The sequence below is a fragment of the Impatiens glandulifera genome, chromosome 6, assembly GCF_907164915.1.
Source record: "Impatiens glandulifera chromosome 6, dImpGla2.1, whole genome shotgun sequence".
NCBI classification, from domain to species: Eukaryota; Viridiplantae; Streptophyta; class Magnoliopsida; order Ericales; family Balsaminaceae; genus Impatiens; species Impatiens glandulifera.
In genome coordinates, this window is record NC_061867.1 from 51,028,939 (window position 1) to 51,043,442 (window position 14,504).

General features: G+C 30.5%; 2 protein-coding genes across 2 annotated transcripts; both read left to right on the forward strand.

Annotated features, from left to right (window-relative positions):
* Positions 1 to 489: 489 nt before the first annotated feature.
* LOC124943800 (subtilisin-like protease SBT4.3) lies at positions 490 to 3,831 on the forward strand. The gene is made up of 9 exons (XM_047484272.1): positions 490 to 591; positions 776 to 870; positions 1,140 to 1,231; positions 1,338 to 1,584; positions 1,664 to 2,156; positions 2,294 to 2,385; positions 2,538 to 2,829; positions 2,990 to 3,209; positions 3,296 to 3,831. Exons 1-9 carry the CDS (start codon positions 490 to 492, stop codon positions 3,829 to 3,831), a joined length of 2,169 nt encoding a protein of 722 aa, XP_047340228.1.
* Positions 3,832 to 9,050: 5,219 nt separating this feature from the next.
* On the forward strand, positions 9,051 to 12,951 carry LOC124943801 (subtilisin-like protease SBT4.3). Its single transcript, XM_047484273.1, has 10 exons — positions 9,051 to 9,152; positions 9,328 to 9,422; positions 9,684 to 9,775; positions 9,880 to 10,126; positions 10,214 to 10,706; positions 10,882 to 10,973; positions 11,052 to 11,397; positions 11,515 to 11,734; positions 11,825 to 12,150; positions 12,823 to 12,951. The coding sequence occupies exons 1-10, from the start codon at positions 9,051 to 9,053 to the stop codon at positions 12,949 to 12,951; spliced, it is 2,142 nt and encodes a 713-aa protein (XP_047340229.1).
* The last annotated feature ends 1,553 nt before the right edge of the window (positions 12,952 to 14,504 follow it).

Below are 14,504 nucleotides of genomic sequence, written 5' to 3' on the forward strand. Positions count from 1 at the left end.
AACTTACCTAATCTTTCTATTGAATTTGAAAGTTTGTTACAATATTAGTTACCGGCATAATTGAAATGTTATTTTGTTAATTTTCAAAACAATACAAAATATATTTATTCATGAATTTTCATTTAAATTTAAAATGTTTTTAAACATGAAAGGAATATATTAAATAAGAATCTCACTTTGAGATTTCTTAATTAATGAATTAAATTGGCCTTTTCCTTTTTTTCGATTAACATTGGAATGTAGTTTAAATGTAATTATTATATTTTTCTATAATTTAATGATTTGAGATTTTTTTCTAAAAATTTAAAATTATGTTATTAAATGAAAATAATAATAAAGTTAATAATAGGGATTTCCAAAATCTTTTGTAATTAAGGAAATAAAAGCACATAATAGTATTTCTACATACTGCTACAAACAATTTGATTATTTATAAAATTGTCATACAATCAAATATTCTATTACAGACAGAAAAATAGAGAGTTCTACATGACAAGATCCAATGCTGTTCATTTGTTATTCATTCTCTTTGTCATGTTTATTTCATCAATAATTGGGATCTCTTTTGAATCAGTTGATGAACAAAGAAAGGTATGCACAGTTTTATTATACACAATTTGTACACATGATCAATTAATAAACATTTTCTCACCATATCACTTTTGTTCATGAAACTATTAATATGGATATATTTTATTCTATTATGCCAATTTGAAAGATATTTGTACACTGATTTTTCTTACAAATATGAAAAAATCTTTTTGTAAATTTTTAGGTGCACATCGTTTATATGGGAAGTCTTCCAAAAGGGGAGTACTTAGCTCGAGACCACCATGTTAACTTGTTGCAAACATTAGGCCATAACAAAATGTAAGTAGTTTATTTGTTTACACCATTATTGTCCTTTTTAATTATGACAAGGTTATGGTGAAAATTTCCAATAATATTAATGCAAGTTAGAACCTAAATTAGTCTTAAATTTTAAGCATTAGGTAATTATAAAACAAATAGTGAGCTCTAAACAATAACAATGTAAAAGATTAGATAAAAAAAAATCAAGAATGTTACTACCATTGGCATCTTATTTTAGTTTTATTATTATTGACATTCAATTTTTATATGTATTTTAAATGTAATAGTACGGTGGAGAATACATTAATAAGAAGTTATACAAGAAGTTTTAATGGCTTTGTTGCAAATCTAAACTCACACGAAGTATCAAAACTTAAAAGTAAGTATTTATCTACAAAATCTTTAACTAAAAATCGAGTCTAACATCAATAATACATATATTTAATCATTGTAACTCGTAAATTATCTTTGTATCCTGTATACAGCCATGAAAGGTGTTGTCTCTGTTTTCATGAGTCGTCAATCCCAAACTCAGACCACGCGTTCTTGGGATTACATTGGCTTATCCTTACAAGTTTCTCGAAATCCAGTTGTTGAGAGTGACATCATAATTGGACACCTTGATAGCGGTGTGCTACCCGAGTCACATAGTTTCTCTGACCAAGGTTTAGGCCCTATTCCTCAAAAATGGAAAGGTTCATGTCTTGGTGGAAAAAACTTCACTTGCAATAAGTATGTGATCTATATCTAGAATTTTGTTTTGTAATATAAGCTTTTGCATTATATCTAAGAATTTGTAATATTGTCACAGAAAGTTGATTGGAGCAAGATTCTACAACTTTGACGATGACTCAGCAGTAGATTTAGATGGTCATGGGACTCACACAGCCTCTACCGCGGTTGGAAGGGAAGTGGAAAAGGCCAATTTTTTTGGAATAGCAAATGGAACTACTAGAGGAGGTGTCTCATCATCAAGGCTAGCTACATACAAAGTGTGTAGATTTACAACATGTCTTGACCATGATATATTGGCCGGATTTGATGATGCCATTGCCGATAATGTTGACATTATCACTATCTCAATTAACTCTGAGTTTTCTCAAAACATTAGTGATAGTGTTGTTGCCATTGGCTCGTTTCATGCAATGGAGAAAAACATTTTAACAGTAAATTCTGCGGGAAACAATGGAATGTCAGGACTTGGAACAACAGTCAGTATTGCACCATGGGTATTCACAGTGGGAGCTAGTGCAGATAGATTAATCAACAACAAACTTGTCCTTCAAAATGACCGCACACTCATGGTAAGTATATATATTTATAATTGGTAAACTGAAAGTAACAACAATTCCTTTATACCTCAATTTTCAATATAACAATATATATTCATAATAAATTAAGACTAATATATTTTGACTATTGTGTCTATGATTTTGAATAGAGCACATCGGTGAATGCTTTCGACATGAGAAACTACAAGAAATTAGTATATGGTACAAGTTTGAGTTCTCTTTGTGATGAATCAATTGCAGAGTAAATATTTCTAACTCTCTCTAATGTATATATATTTATATTATAAATCACCCAAAATACAAATTCAACTATTTAATTCTTGAACTAATTGTTTTAAATGAATAAAAAGTTTTATATACTTCTCACATTTCTATTTTAAAATTGAAAATCAGGCAATGCATATTTGAATGCATAGATCCTCTTTTGGTAAAAGGAAACATCATGGTTTGTGATATTGGTGATGCTACAAGCTTAGATGTCTTCTCAACCGCGGAAAGTGTTGGTGCAAGTGGTGTTATTCTTCGAATGGGTGAATCAATAATACATGGTCCTAGAATCGTTCCACTACCCACCGCGATACTGAATGACGATGACTTTAATTATGTTAAATCTTACCTTAAATCCAAAAAAGTTCATTCAGCACGCATAATGAAAAGTGAGATTCTTCCAAATCAAGCTCCTACGGTAGCTTATTTTTCCAGCAAAGGACCCAACACAATTTTACCACAAATTTTTAAGGTAAATATATAGTATTAAATATCACTAGATCTGTTTTTTTTTTTATTTTGTCTTTTATAACTCTCTTTAATTTTAATATTTTGTATAAATTTTTCATGGTTTGCAGCCTGATATAAGTGCACCTGGAACAAATATTTTAGCGGCATTTCTTCCATCAAAGAATCCTTCATTCTACATATCAAATTCTAAAACATTCAAGACTAATTACACATTCATGAGTGGAACTTCTATGTCGTGTCCACATGTTGCTGGTGCAGTTGCTTATGTGAAATCAAAACAACCTAATTGGTCTGCTTCTGCTATCAAATCCTCTATTATGACTACTGGTAATAAATTAATATTTCAATTAATTCAATTTGCATGCAAAGAACATCGAATTGATTTATGATTAATTATGTTTATTTGATTATAGCTCGGGACATGAACTTCGATTACAATTTAGATGCTGAACTTGGTTACGGGGCAGGATACCTAGATCCAGTGGAAGCCGTAAATGCTGGACTCGTGTACGAGACATACATAGAAGACTACTTTAAAATGTTTTGTGGTTTAGGTTCCGAAGGAGATAAGTTGACAATGATGTTTAAAGGAAAAACAAAGTGTACAAATGGGACCGGAATGTCTCCAAAAGATCTCAATTACCCAGCAATGACATCATCCGTGTTTGAGAACTCAAATTTCACTATTACATTCTCAAGAGTTGTAACAAATGTTGGACTTCCAAACTCCACATATCAGGTAAAAATCAATATGGAGAATAACATGGTTGATGTTAATGTGGAGCCAAACGTTCTCTCTTTCACTAATCTGAATGAGAGAAAATCTTTTATAGTAACAGTTAGTGGAAAATGGTTAAATCAAGATCATGTTTCTTGTTCTTTAATCTGGTCTGATGGTACACATAGGGTTAGAAGTCCTATTTTCTTGTATCGATCATCAATTGTTTAATTGATAGAAGTTGATTTCAAACTCCAATAACTTTCCTAATTATAAAAGATGTGATCGACATATCATAAATAAACTTTATTGGTTATATATATATTTTTTAATTTTTAATAATTACTAGGCTAGATTTGTATGATGCACATAATATTGACACTACAAATAAACCCAAAAAAATGTCAAATTAATTAAGTTATTCAAATAATAACGAGATAAAATATAAATTATCAATGTGTATGATTGTTGCCTATAGAAAAAAGTATTATATATAATAATTCATAACTTGTTTTGAGAAATGATAAGAAGAGGAATTTGAAAGAAAAATTGAGAAAGAGAATGATTGTAATAAAATCTGATTAGCTGAAAAAATATTATTTTCCCTCTTTATTTTCTCTCTAATTTATCCACTGTCATCGTTAAAATAAATTAAGGACAAAACCATCTCATTCATTTATACATTTACCAATGTCTGAATGTCTCAAATTCATGGTGAAAACCTCCATACATATTATAAGTTGAATTAGTCTTTATAAACATTGAAAGACTTTAAAAAAAAACCTTTTTGGATTTTTTGTTTTGTTTTTTAGGCCTTTATATATAACATGTATGAATGATTTTTTTTTTAAAAGCAACATAAAAAAGATTCTCACCTTTTTTAATTAAAAAATTTTTGCCAGGTCAATATGCGACAGATTTATGTAGGGGTTTGGCTCACCTCGATTTTTTTTTACTGTACAAATGTGATATTTCCCCTTATATATTTTTTTTAAAAAATCACTTTTTTTCACTTGTTTTATCCCAAAATTTATCGTTATATATTTAAGCCTACCATATTTTTTTTCAAGCCCACCCCATTTCCGATTTCTAGGTCTGTTCCTGAATACAAGGAGATTAATCCACCGTAATTTTCAAAACAAATTATCCTTCTTAATCAGGTTTTAAAACTTTATATCTCTTGGACACAAATTTTACTCTACTGCGGAGCTTTTGTTCTTATTTGTTTTTCTGCCTTCTTGATATTTTCATCTAGTTGTGTTCAACACTATTACGTTTTCTTAAGGAGAATTAACAAGATCACATACCGTCATGGTTCTCCACTTTCATTCAAAGAACTACTAGTAGGAATCAAATTTGTGACCTTTTGGTTGACCTCAACACTATTTGCGAAAAGATCTCTTTAGAGTTTAGAGGGGTAGAGTAGTCCATCATTTTGCATTTTTTAAATAAAATATTTGTGGCCTTTGTTTGCCCATTTTAGACAACTAACATCATTCTATTCTTCCATAGTTTGTAATTTTTCTCATAAACATCTATAAAGAATTATTACCACTTTATATTCACCTCATAACTTAATGACTTATTTATTTATTTTGTAAGCTTTTCAATTTCATAGTATTAGTTTTTTTTTTAAACGATTCCTGCGATAGTATTATGAAATATATAGTCGTTTAAGAACAATATGTAAGGAAAATCAAACAAATAAATTAACCATTAATAAGTGCGAAGATTATGGATGACAATAGGGTGGATCAGGGCGGTAGAAAATACAGTTACCATCTCCGCCCCATTCGATTTCAGAAAATCCCCGCAGGGCACCGTTATACAATATTCTTTAAAACAAAATAAAAAATTCTTTGATAAAATTATATAAATGAATTTTTTAATATTTTATATTATTATATATGAAAATTTATATTATTATAATGAAATAACCTTACAACTCTTATAAAATGTGAAAACTAAATAAATATAATGGTGATTTATATATTTAATTGTGTTTATTAAGGTTTATAGCAGAATTTGAGTGAAATCGTGATAGAGTTAGGACGGGGAACACAAATACCATCATCACCTCATTTCTAGTCAACTACCAGTCAAATTGAGAAAAAATCACCTATAACGAGGCAATTCAAATCAAAATCTGTGGGAGGATTATAATTGTCATCCTTAGCGAAGATCTTCAAAAAGGCAATTAAATTCCCGACAAAATCTATCGGCTTCCCATATCGAGCCCCATATAATGTCAAGATAATAACATTATCAAGGATTCCCAATGGACATTTGAGATTGTTGAAGGTTTTGAAAATTCTCTCCAACCAAATAATCGACTAGAAAATAATAGGGACATAGCCCTAGATGTGTTTTTTACGGTTAACGATTTCCTTTTCTTCAAAACTTGTTTTTTCTCATTCTAAATGCCCTGTCTTTAAGGGTGAGTCATATGATCCAAAAGTTGGTCTAAGTCCCATGCTTTACCTATCATTTTGTGTTCTCTTCCTTTAGAGGGAACGCAACGAAGGACTTTAATGGCAGGCTCGACCTCAGGTATTGTTTTAAGAAAAAGTTTTACATGAATGTTATGTTATAGAACCCCTTTACTTACATTCATATTTAATCTCATAAAAAGTAGACAAAAAGACTATCCTTACGGAAGTTGTCTTGTCTTAAAGACGAGGAACCGAAAATAGAGTTATATACCATGATCCTTTTATTTGGCCCGTATAGGTTTTAGATTAGTACATACATATATACTAATATATTGACTTCAAGAGTATCCACCTAAGTTTATTTCTTAAGGAAACATATGAAAGAAAAATAGAATATTCATTTTAAGGATCCGATGATTGGTTATGTGTGAGAAATGACCATCATCGTTATGTCCCACACGTCTGTCCACAATGGACAATCTCTACTCGAAAATAGTTGGCCATATTCATGTTTGGCAGGATTATTATACATGCGTTTTGATTTCATAACTCTTTTTCTCTTGTGATTATCCTAACTTGCGTCTAAATAAAAGGGGCTAGCCCTATTCATTGCTTAGAGATGACTTTAGGCGTCTATTAAGTTTAAACAAGGTTAAGATAAAAGAGCCACAAACGCGTCCCAAACATGAAGAGAAAAGAAGTCCATGAGTGTAAGAAAATTCTCATTGAGAATTTCGGAGTATTAGAGCCCCGTTTATAATATTATAAAAATCAGACAATTTTTTGAAAGTGTTAAAAAAATTCTAAATTTGTAGGCATGTAAGGAATAATTTTAGAAGCATATTTTAATTGAGGTCATAATTTTCGAAGTTATAGAACCCTAATTATGACACTACTAAAAAAAGCGTTTTTTTCAAACATGCTCCAAAAGTTCTGAAATTTTTGTAGAGGCGAAAAATATTTTTATAAACCTACTAAATAAATTTATTGATTTTGGGAATGTAGAACTCAAAATATGAGCTCTCACTGATATATATATACTTTCCAAATATGCCCTAAAAATGATGGAAAGTTTTTATTATTGTAAAAGATAATTTTTTTTGACCATCCTATAATTTTTGAGGTTTTTTTAAAAATAATTTAGAGGCTCTAATATATGAAAAGAGGTTATTTGGTGTTAAGTGAAACCAAACAAGCCTATATAAGAATTTTTTTGCAATGTTGAAATTTGAAACTTCAAGGTCAAAATCGAACCTAAATGAAGTTTGAGGGTCGATGTGGACGTAAGCGAATAGTTTAGGGCTGAAATATGTTGAAAATATTATAAATAATTCAAAATTGAAAATTTGTGGCCAAAATTGAACCTAAAGGAAGTCCATTGGTCAATCTGGACTTGATCAAAAAATCTAAGGACTAAAATTGAAAGTTTAAGGTCAAAATTGGATTTTAAGAAGTCTATGGGTCAATTGAATGACATAGAAATTGAAGGGGACTAAAGTGTTTAAATTTATTTAAAATAAGTTGAAAATTTGAAGCCAAAATTGTTTGTCAGTGGAATTGAAGGTCCTGAAACGAACTTAGGGCAAAAAAAAAAAAAAGAGGTATGAAATATTTTGAAAATTGAAAAAAAAATCAACTTTTCATTATTTGGATGAAGCTTCATGGTGGAATTAATGCGGATGATATATGCATGAAAAATGATTGTATTATGATTAGTTGTTGTCGTATGTGTCACGAAAAAGTTAATAAAAAAACTCACTTACTTTTACTCACTATGATTAATTAGGTGATGCCCGAGTCATTGAGTAGTTGTTAGAAGTTTGAATTGATGCGACTGAGATGACATATCTACATATCTGGGTTACCATCTCAATTATATTTTGGTGGACTAACTGGTTTGAGAGAAATCGTCGAACTTTCAATACTATTATTATGATTCTTTTTTATATTCGTTCCAAAAAGTCAATAGAGTATGTCGGGGAGTTAATCGTTCTTCTCGAGGACTTGCGAGCTCGATAACCTATTTAGTATTTTTTTTTTACCGTCGGTGTGTTTAAACAATTTTTTTCATTTTTAATATATATAGACATTTTTAATAAAAAGATATTAGTTTTTTAAATTATATTAAAAAGTTCTCGAAGATTTTACAAATTTAATGTAAAATTATAAATAAATACTATATAAAATTTTACAAATAATGGTGTAGAAGTGATAGTTAATTTTATTGTAAAATTATAAAAAAGTTATATATTGTGATATTGCGCCTAATATATTGAGGTAGTGTGAAAAATAAAAGCATGACATCTAAGCATTGTGAGGAGGGTGTAGATCAATTACATAAATTTACCTTTATTTTTTAAATGAAAATTACAAACAAAGTTGCATAAATATATTATAAATATATTATAAATATATTGAGTATTCTAAATTAAATTTAAGGCAGAAATTGCCAATAAAGTTCCGAATAGATTTATAAATTTTAATACAAATTAACTATATTGCTACAATTTATAATATACATTCGGGTAGATAACTTACCTAATTTTTCTATCGAATTTGAAAGTTTGTTACAATATTAGTTACCGGCATAGTTGAAATGTTATTTTGTTAATTTTCAAAACAATACAAAATATATTTATTCATGAATTTTCATTTAAATTTAAAATGTTTTTAAACATGAAAGGAATATATTAAACAAGAATCTCACTTTGAGATTTCTTAATTAATGAATTAAATTGGCCTTTTCCTTTTTTTCGATTAACATTGGAATATAGTAAATGTAATTATTATATTTTCCTATAATTTAATGATTTGAGATTTTTTTCTAAAAATTTAAAATTATGTTATTAAATGAAAATGATAATAAAGTTAATAATAGGGATTTCCAAAATCTTTTGTAATTAAGGAAATAAAAGCACATAATAGTATTTCTACATACTGCTACAAACAATTTGATTATTTATAAAATTGTCATACAATCAAATATTCTATTACAGACAGAAAAATAGAGAGTTCTACATGACAAGTTCCAATGCTGTTCATTTGTTATACATTCTCTTTGTCATGTTTATTTCATCAATAATTGGGATCTCTTTTGAATCAGTTGATGAACAAAGAAAGGTATGCACAGTTTTATTATACACAATTTGTACACATCAATTAATTAACACTTTCTCACCATAACATGACTTCTGTTCATGAAACTATTAATATGGGTATATTTTATTCTATTATGAAAGATATTTGTACCTAGGTTTTTCTTACAAGATGACAAGAATCTTTTGTAATTTTGTAGGTGCACATAGTTTATATGGGAAGTCTTCCGGAAGGGGAGTACTTAGCTCGACACCACCATGTTAGCTTGTTGCAAACATTAGGCCATAACAAGATGTAAGAAGTTTATTTGTTTACACCTTTAATGTTATTTTTATTATGACAAGGTTATGGTGAAAATTTCAACAATAATATTATAGAGCAAGTCAGAACCTGAATTAGACTTCAATTTTAAGCATTAGGAACATGAGCTCTAACCTACACTATGTAAGAGATTACATAAAATAAAATCAAGAATGTTACAACTTACAAGTGACATCTCATTTTTAGTTTTGTTATTATTGACATTCAGTTTTATATTTATCTTAAATGTAATAGTATGATCGAGAAGACACTAATGAGAAGTTATACAAGAAGTTTTAATGGTTTTGTTGCAAATCTTAGCTCACACGAAGTATCCAGGCTTAAAAGTAAGTATTTTATCTACAAATCTTTAAATAAAAAATCGAGGACATCAATAATATATACGTTTAATCATTGTAATTTGTAAATTATCTATGTATCTTCTATACAGCCATGAAAGGTGTTGTCTCTATTTTCATGAGTCGTGAATCCCAAACTCAGACCACAAGTTCTTGGGATTACATTGGCTTGTCTTTGCAAGTTTCTCGTAATCCAGTCGTTGAGGGTGATATCATAATTGGACACCTTGATAGCGGTGTGCTACCCGAGTCACATAGTTTCTTTGACCATGGTTTAGGCCCTATTCCAAAAAAATGGAAAGGGGCATGTCATGGTGGAAAAAACTTCACTTGCAATAAGTATGTGAACTCTTCTTTTCTAGAATTTTGTCATTGTAATATAAGTTTTTTGCATTATATCTAAGTATTTGTAATATTCTGTCACAGAAAGTTGATTGGAGCAAGATTCTACAACTCTGAAGATGTCTCGGCAGAAGATTTAGATGGTCATGGGACTCACACAGCCTCTACCGCGGTTGGAAGGGAAGTGGAAAACGCCAATTTTTTTGGAATAGCAAATGGAACTGCTAGAGGAGGTGTCTCATCATCAAGGCTAGCTACATACAAAGTGTGTAGATTTACAACATGTTTTGACCATGATATATTGGCCGGATTTGATGATGCCATTGCCGATAATGTTGACATTATTACTATCTCAATTTCTTCCAAGTTTACTCAAAACATTAGTGATGATGTTGTTTCCATTGGCTCGTTTCATGCAATGGAGAAAAACATTTTAACAGTAAATGCAGCAGGAAACAATGGAATTTCAGGACTTGGATCAACAGACAGTATTGCACCATGGGTATTCACAGTGGGAGCTAGTGCAGACAGATCAATCAACAACAAACTTGTCCTTGAAAATGATCGCACACTCATGGTTAGTATATATATACTTTTTTTTATAAATACTTTTTAGATCATGACTTATACTATAATTGGTAAATTGAAAGTAAAAACAATTCCTTTATTCCACAATTTTAATCATAACAATATACATTCATAATAAATTATGACTAATATATTTTGACTATTGTGTCTTTGATTTTGAATAGAGCACATCGGTGAATGCTTTCGAGATGAGTAACTACAAGAAATTAGTATATGGTAGAAGTTTGAGTTCTCTTTGTGATGAATCAAATGCAGAGTAAATATTTCTAACTGTCTCTCATGTATAAAAAGTTTTATATACTTCTCACATTTCTATTTTAAAATTGAAAATCAGGCAATGCACACTTCAATGCGTAGATCCTCATTTGGTAAAAGGAAACATCATGGTTTGCGATATTGCTGATTCTTCAAGCTTAGATGTCTTCTCAACCGCAGAAAGTGTTGGTGCAAGTGGTGTTATTCTTCGAATGGGTGAAACAATGATATATGGTTCTAGAATCGTTCCTCTACCCACCGCGATACTGAATGACAATGACTTTAATTATGTTAAATCTTACCTCAAATCCAAAACAATTCATTCAGCACGCATAATGAAAAGTGAGATTCTTCCAAATCAAGCTCCTGCAGTAGCTTATTATTCCAGCAAAGGACCCAACACAATTTTACCACAAATTTTTAAGGTATATATATGTATATAGTATTAGATATCACTAGATCTGTTTTTTTTTTTTTTTTTTTGTCATTTATACATCTCTTCAATTTTAACATTTTATATGTTAATTTTTCATGGTTTGCAGCCTGATATAAGTGCACCTGGAACAAATATTTTAGCGGCATTTCTTCCATCACATAATCCTTCATTCTACTTCTCAAATTCTAAAACATTTAAGACTAATTACACATTCATGACTGGAACTTCTATGTCGTGTCCACATGTTGCTGGTGCAGTTGCTTATGTGAAATCAAAACATCTTGATTGGTCTGCCTCGGCAATAAAATCTTCTCTTATGACTACTGGTATTAATAATTCAATTAATTTAATTTGCATGTAAGGAAAGATCGAATTGATTCATGAATAATTATGTTTGTTTGACTGCTTTATTATAGCTCGGGACATGAACTTCAACTACAATTTAGATGCTGAACTTGGTTATGGGGCAGGATACATAGATCCAGTGAAAGCAGTAAATCCTGGACTTGTGTATGAGACATACATAGAAGACTATTTCAAAATGTTTTGTGGCTTAGGTTCCGAAGGAGATAAGTTGACAACTATGTTCAAAGGAAAAACAAAGTGTACAAATGGGACCGGAATGTCTCCAAAAGATCTCAATTATCCAGCAATGACATCATTGGTGCTTCAGAACTCAAACTTCACTATTAAATTTTCAAGAACTGTAACAAATGTTGGACAACCAAACTCCACATATCAGGTAAAAATCAATACGAAGAATAACATGGTTCATGTTAATGTGGAGCCAAAAGTTCTCTCTTTCACTAATCTGAATGAGAAAAAATCTTTTACGGTTACTGTTAGTGGACGATGGTTAAATCAAGATCATGTTTCTTGTTCTTTAATCTGGTTTGATGGTACACATAGGGTTAGAAGTCCTATTCTCTTGTATCGATCATCAATTGTTTGATTGATAGAAGTTGAATTGTTGATTCCATAACTCCAATAACTTTCCTATTAATAAAAGATTTAATCTTTGCGAACTTTTTCATAAACATCCTCACCCTCCTCGCTATTCATTTCCAACAATGAACAATTAAGTTGTTGGGACAAATTGTCACATCTGAAATATGTAAAAGAATATAAAGAACATAAAAATTAATCATTTTTTTATTATAATTTGGACTATGCAGATCTTTCAATTATATGAATAGAAATAAGAATTCAGGAATAAAATTGAATGGGTTAGTTTCTAGAATAAAATCAAGTTCTTGAGTTTGTTCCACGTTAGAAAAATAGCAAAATGTAGCATGTTTATATATTCTATCATATTGTTGTAATCTTGTGGATGTGAGTTGATGTTACGTTTGTTTGGTTTTTGATCCGATTGTGTTGTTAATCATTTCTCGAGTCTGGAGATGAACATTTTCAGGCGTTGCTTGTTGGTAGAGATTCTTCCGAAACCGGATTGTGTTGTCAATCATTTCTCGAGTTTGGAGATGTACATTTTCCGGCGTTGCTTGTTGGTAGAGATTCTTCATTATCGTTGGATCTTCTCTAATGAGAGTTTTATTTTTGTAAATGGTTAGGCAATTTAATATCTAGATTTTTGACTTTTAACATATAAATAGAACCAATTTTTGTGAAAGTGATACATAGTATAACACAAAATCTGAAACAACATATTTAAAACCTAGCAAATACCTAGCTTCAATTCTTCATCTGTCATCTCAACATTTAAGACACCAAGACATTGTCTACATCCCTTCATCGGTAAGTCATTGGAGAAAATAATTTCCAAACATTCACAATTCTTTCCTACTTTCGATTATAGGTCCGGAATTAATGCAATTTTGCCTCAAATTCCTTGAACTATTTCCTAAACCTCCCTAGAGTTGATTAGAACTTATCTAGACCATTTAATCTTAGCCTAGAATAACTTAAGCCTATCCCAATCAAAAATCAACAAGTTCTTCAATTTTTTGAAAATTTCAAATGATCATCAAACTTGGATTGATTTACCTAGAATTCCTACTAAACAATGTTAAATCATTATAAAATCATTATCAAGCCTCTATTTTTTTTAGCAAGAGCAGATCCATAACAACGACTTAGTGTTTTTAAAAATTTGATTTCATTTTAAGCTTTTTCGATTTAGGCTAGTTTATCCCCGAGATTTCATCATGCTCCTGGTCTTCTTGTTGTCAAATTGGTATATGAAATGAACATTTTGGCACTCTAGCAAATTTTCAACTTTTAATTTCTTTGAAGTTTATGTTGATTTCTTCTATTGATCATCTGGCAAGTTGAAGAAGATGAAACTAGGAACGCATCGCACCGTTAGTGATGTAGTGTTTAGTTGGAGGTAAGAGCATACCGTTAAATTTTCCATCCGAGGTCGTTTGTTGGTCTTCCACGCGAGTTGACCAGGCCAGCATCGGGTTGACTCGCCTTCGCCCGTTGACTAGTCTTGCCCATACTTGCTCCCATTTGGTTACGCTCGGGAAAGAGTTTTCGCGCTATGTCTTCCGCGCCCGTTGAAACAGTTTTATTTTTAAAGTAAAAGTTTGGCTATCACAAATTTTATTTATAATATTTATTTTCTTTAATAAATAGTTCGGGAGTCCTAAACAAGGATAAATCTAAATTATGTAAATAATTGTACAAAATTATTTAGAAATGCGTACCTACGATTACAGTTATATAAGATTAAGTACAATACTTGAAAAATATCAGAAACGTATTAGAATTTAAAATTAAATTCCAAACTAGGCCTTAGTCAAAATATTTGTTTGGAAAATATCCTAAAAATATTTTGAAATCATTTTCTGATCTTTTGAGATTATTTGAAAATGGATTGAGTTTCAAAATAACAAAAATAATTTTGAATTTTAAAAAGTGGAACCAAACAGGCCTCTAGGATCGGAGACCTAGGTCTTGGGTCCGTTTTACCGGCCTGGGACCGGATGGGCTCGGTTTAGACCGAGGGTGGTCTGGATTGGAGCTCGAGATACTCGATTAGAGGGCTAGAGGGTTCGGCCTTGAGGTTCGGGAGGCTCAATTCTGAACTCGGATTGCTTGGTCCCAGATCTAGATTTCTCGGTCGTGGGTCTT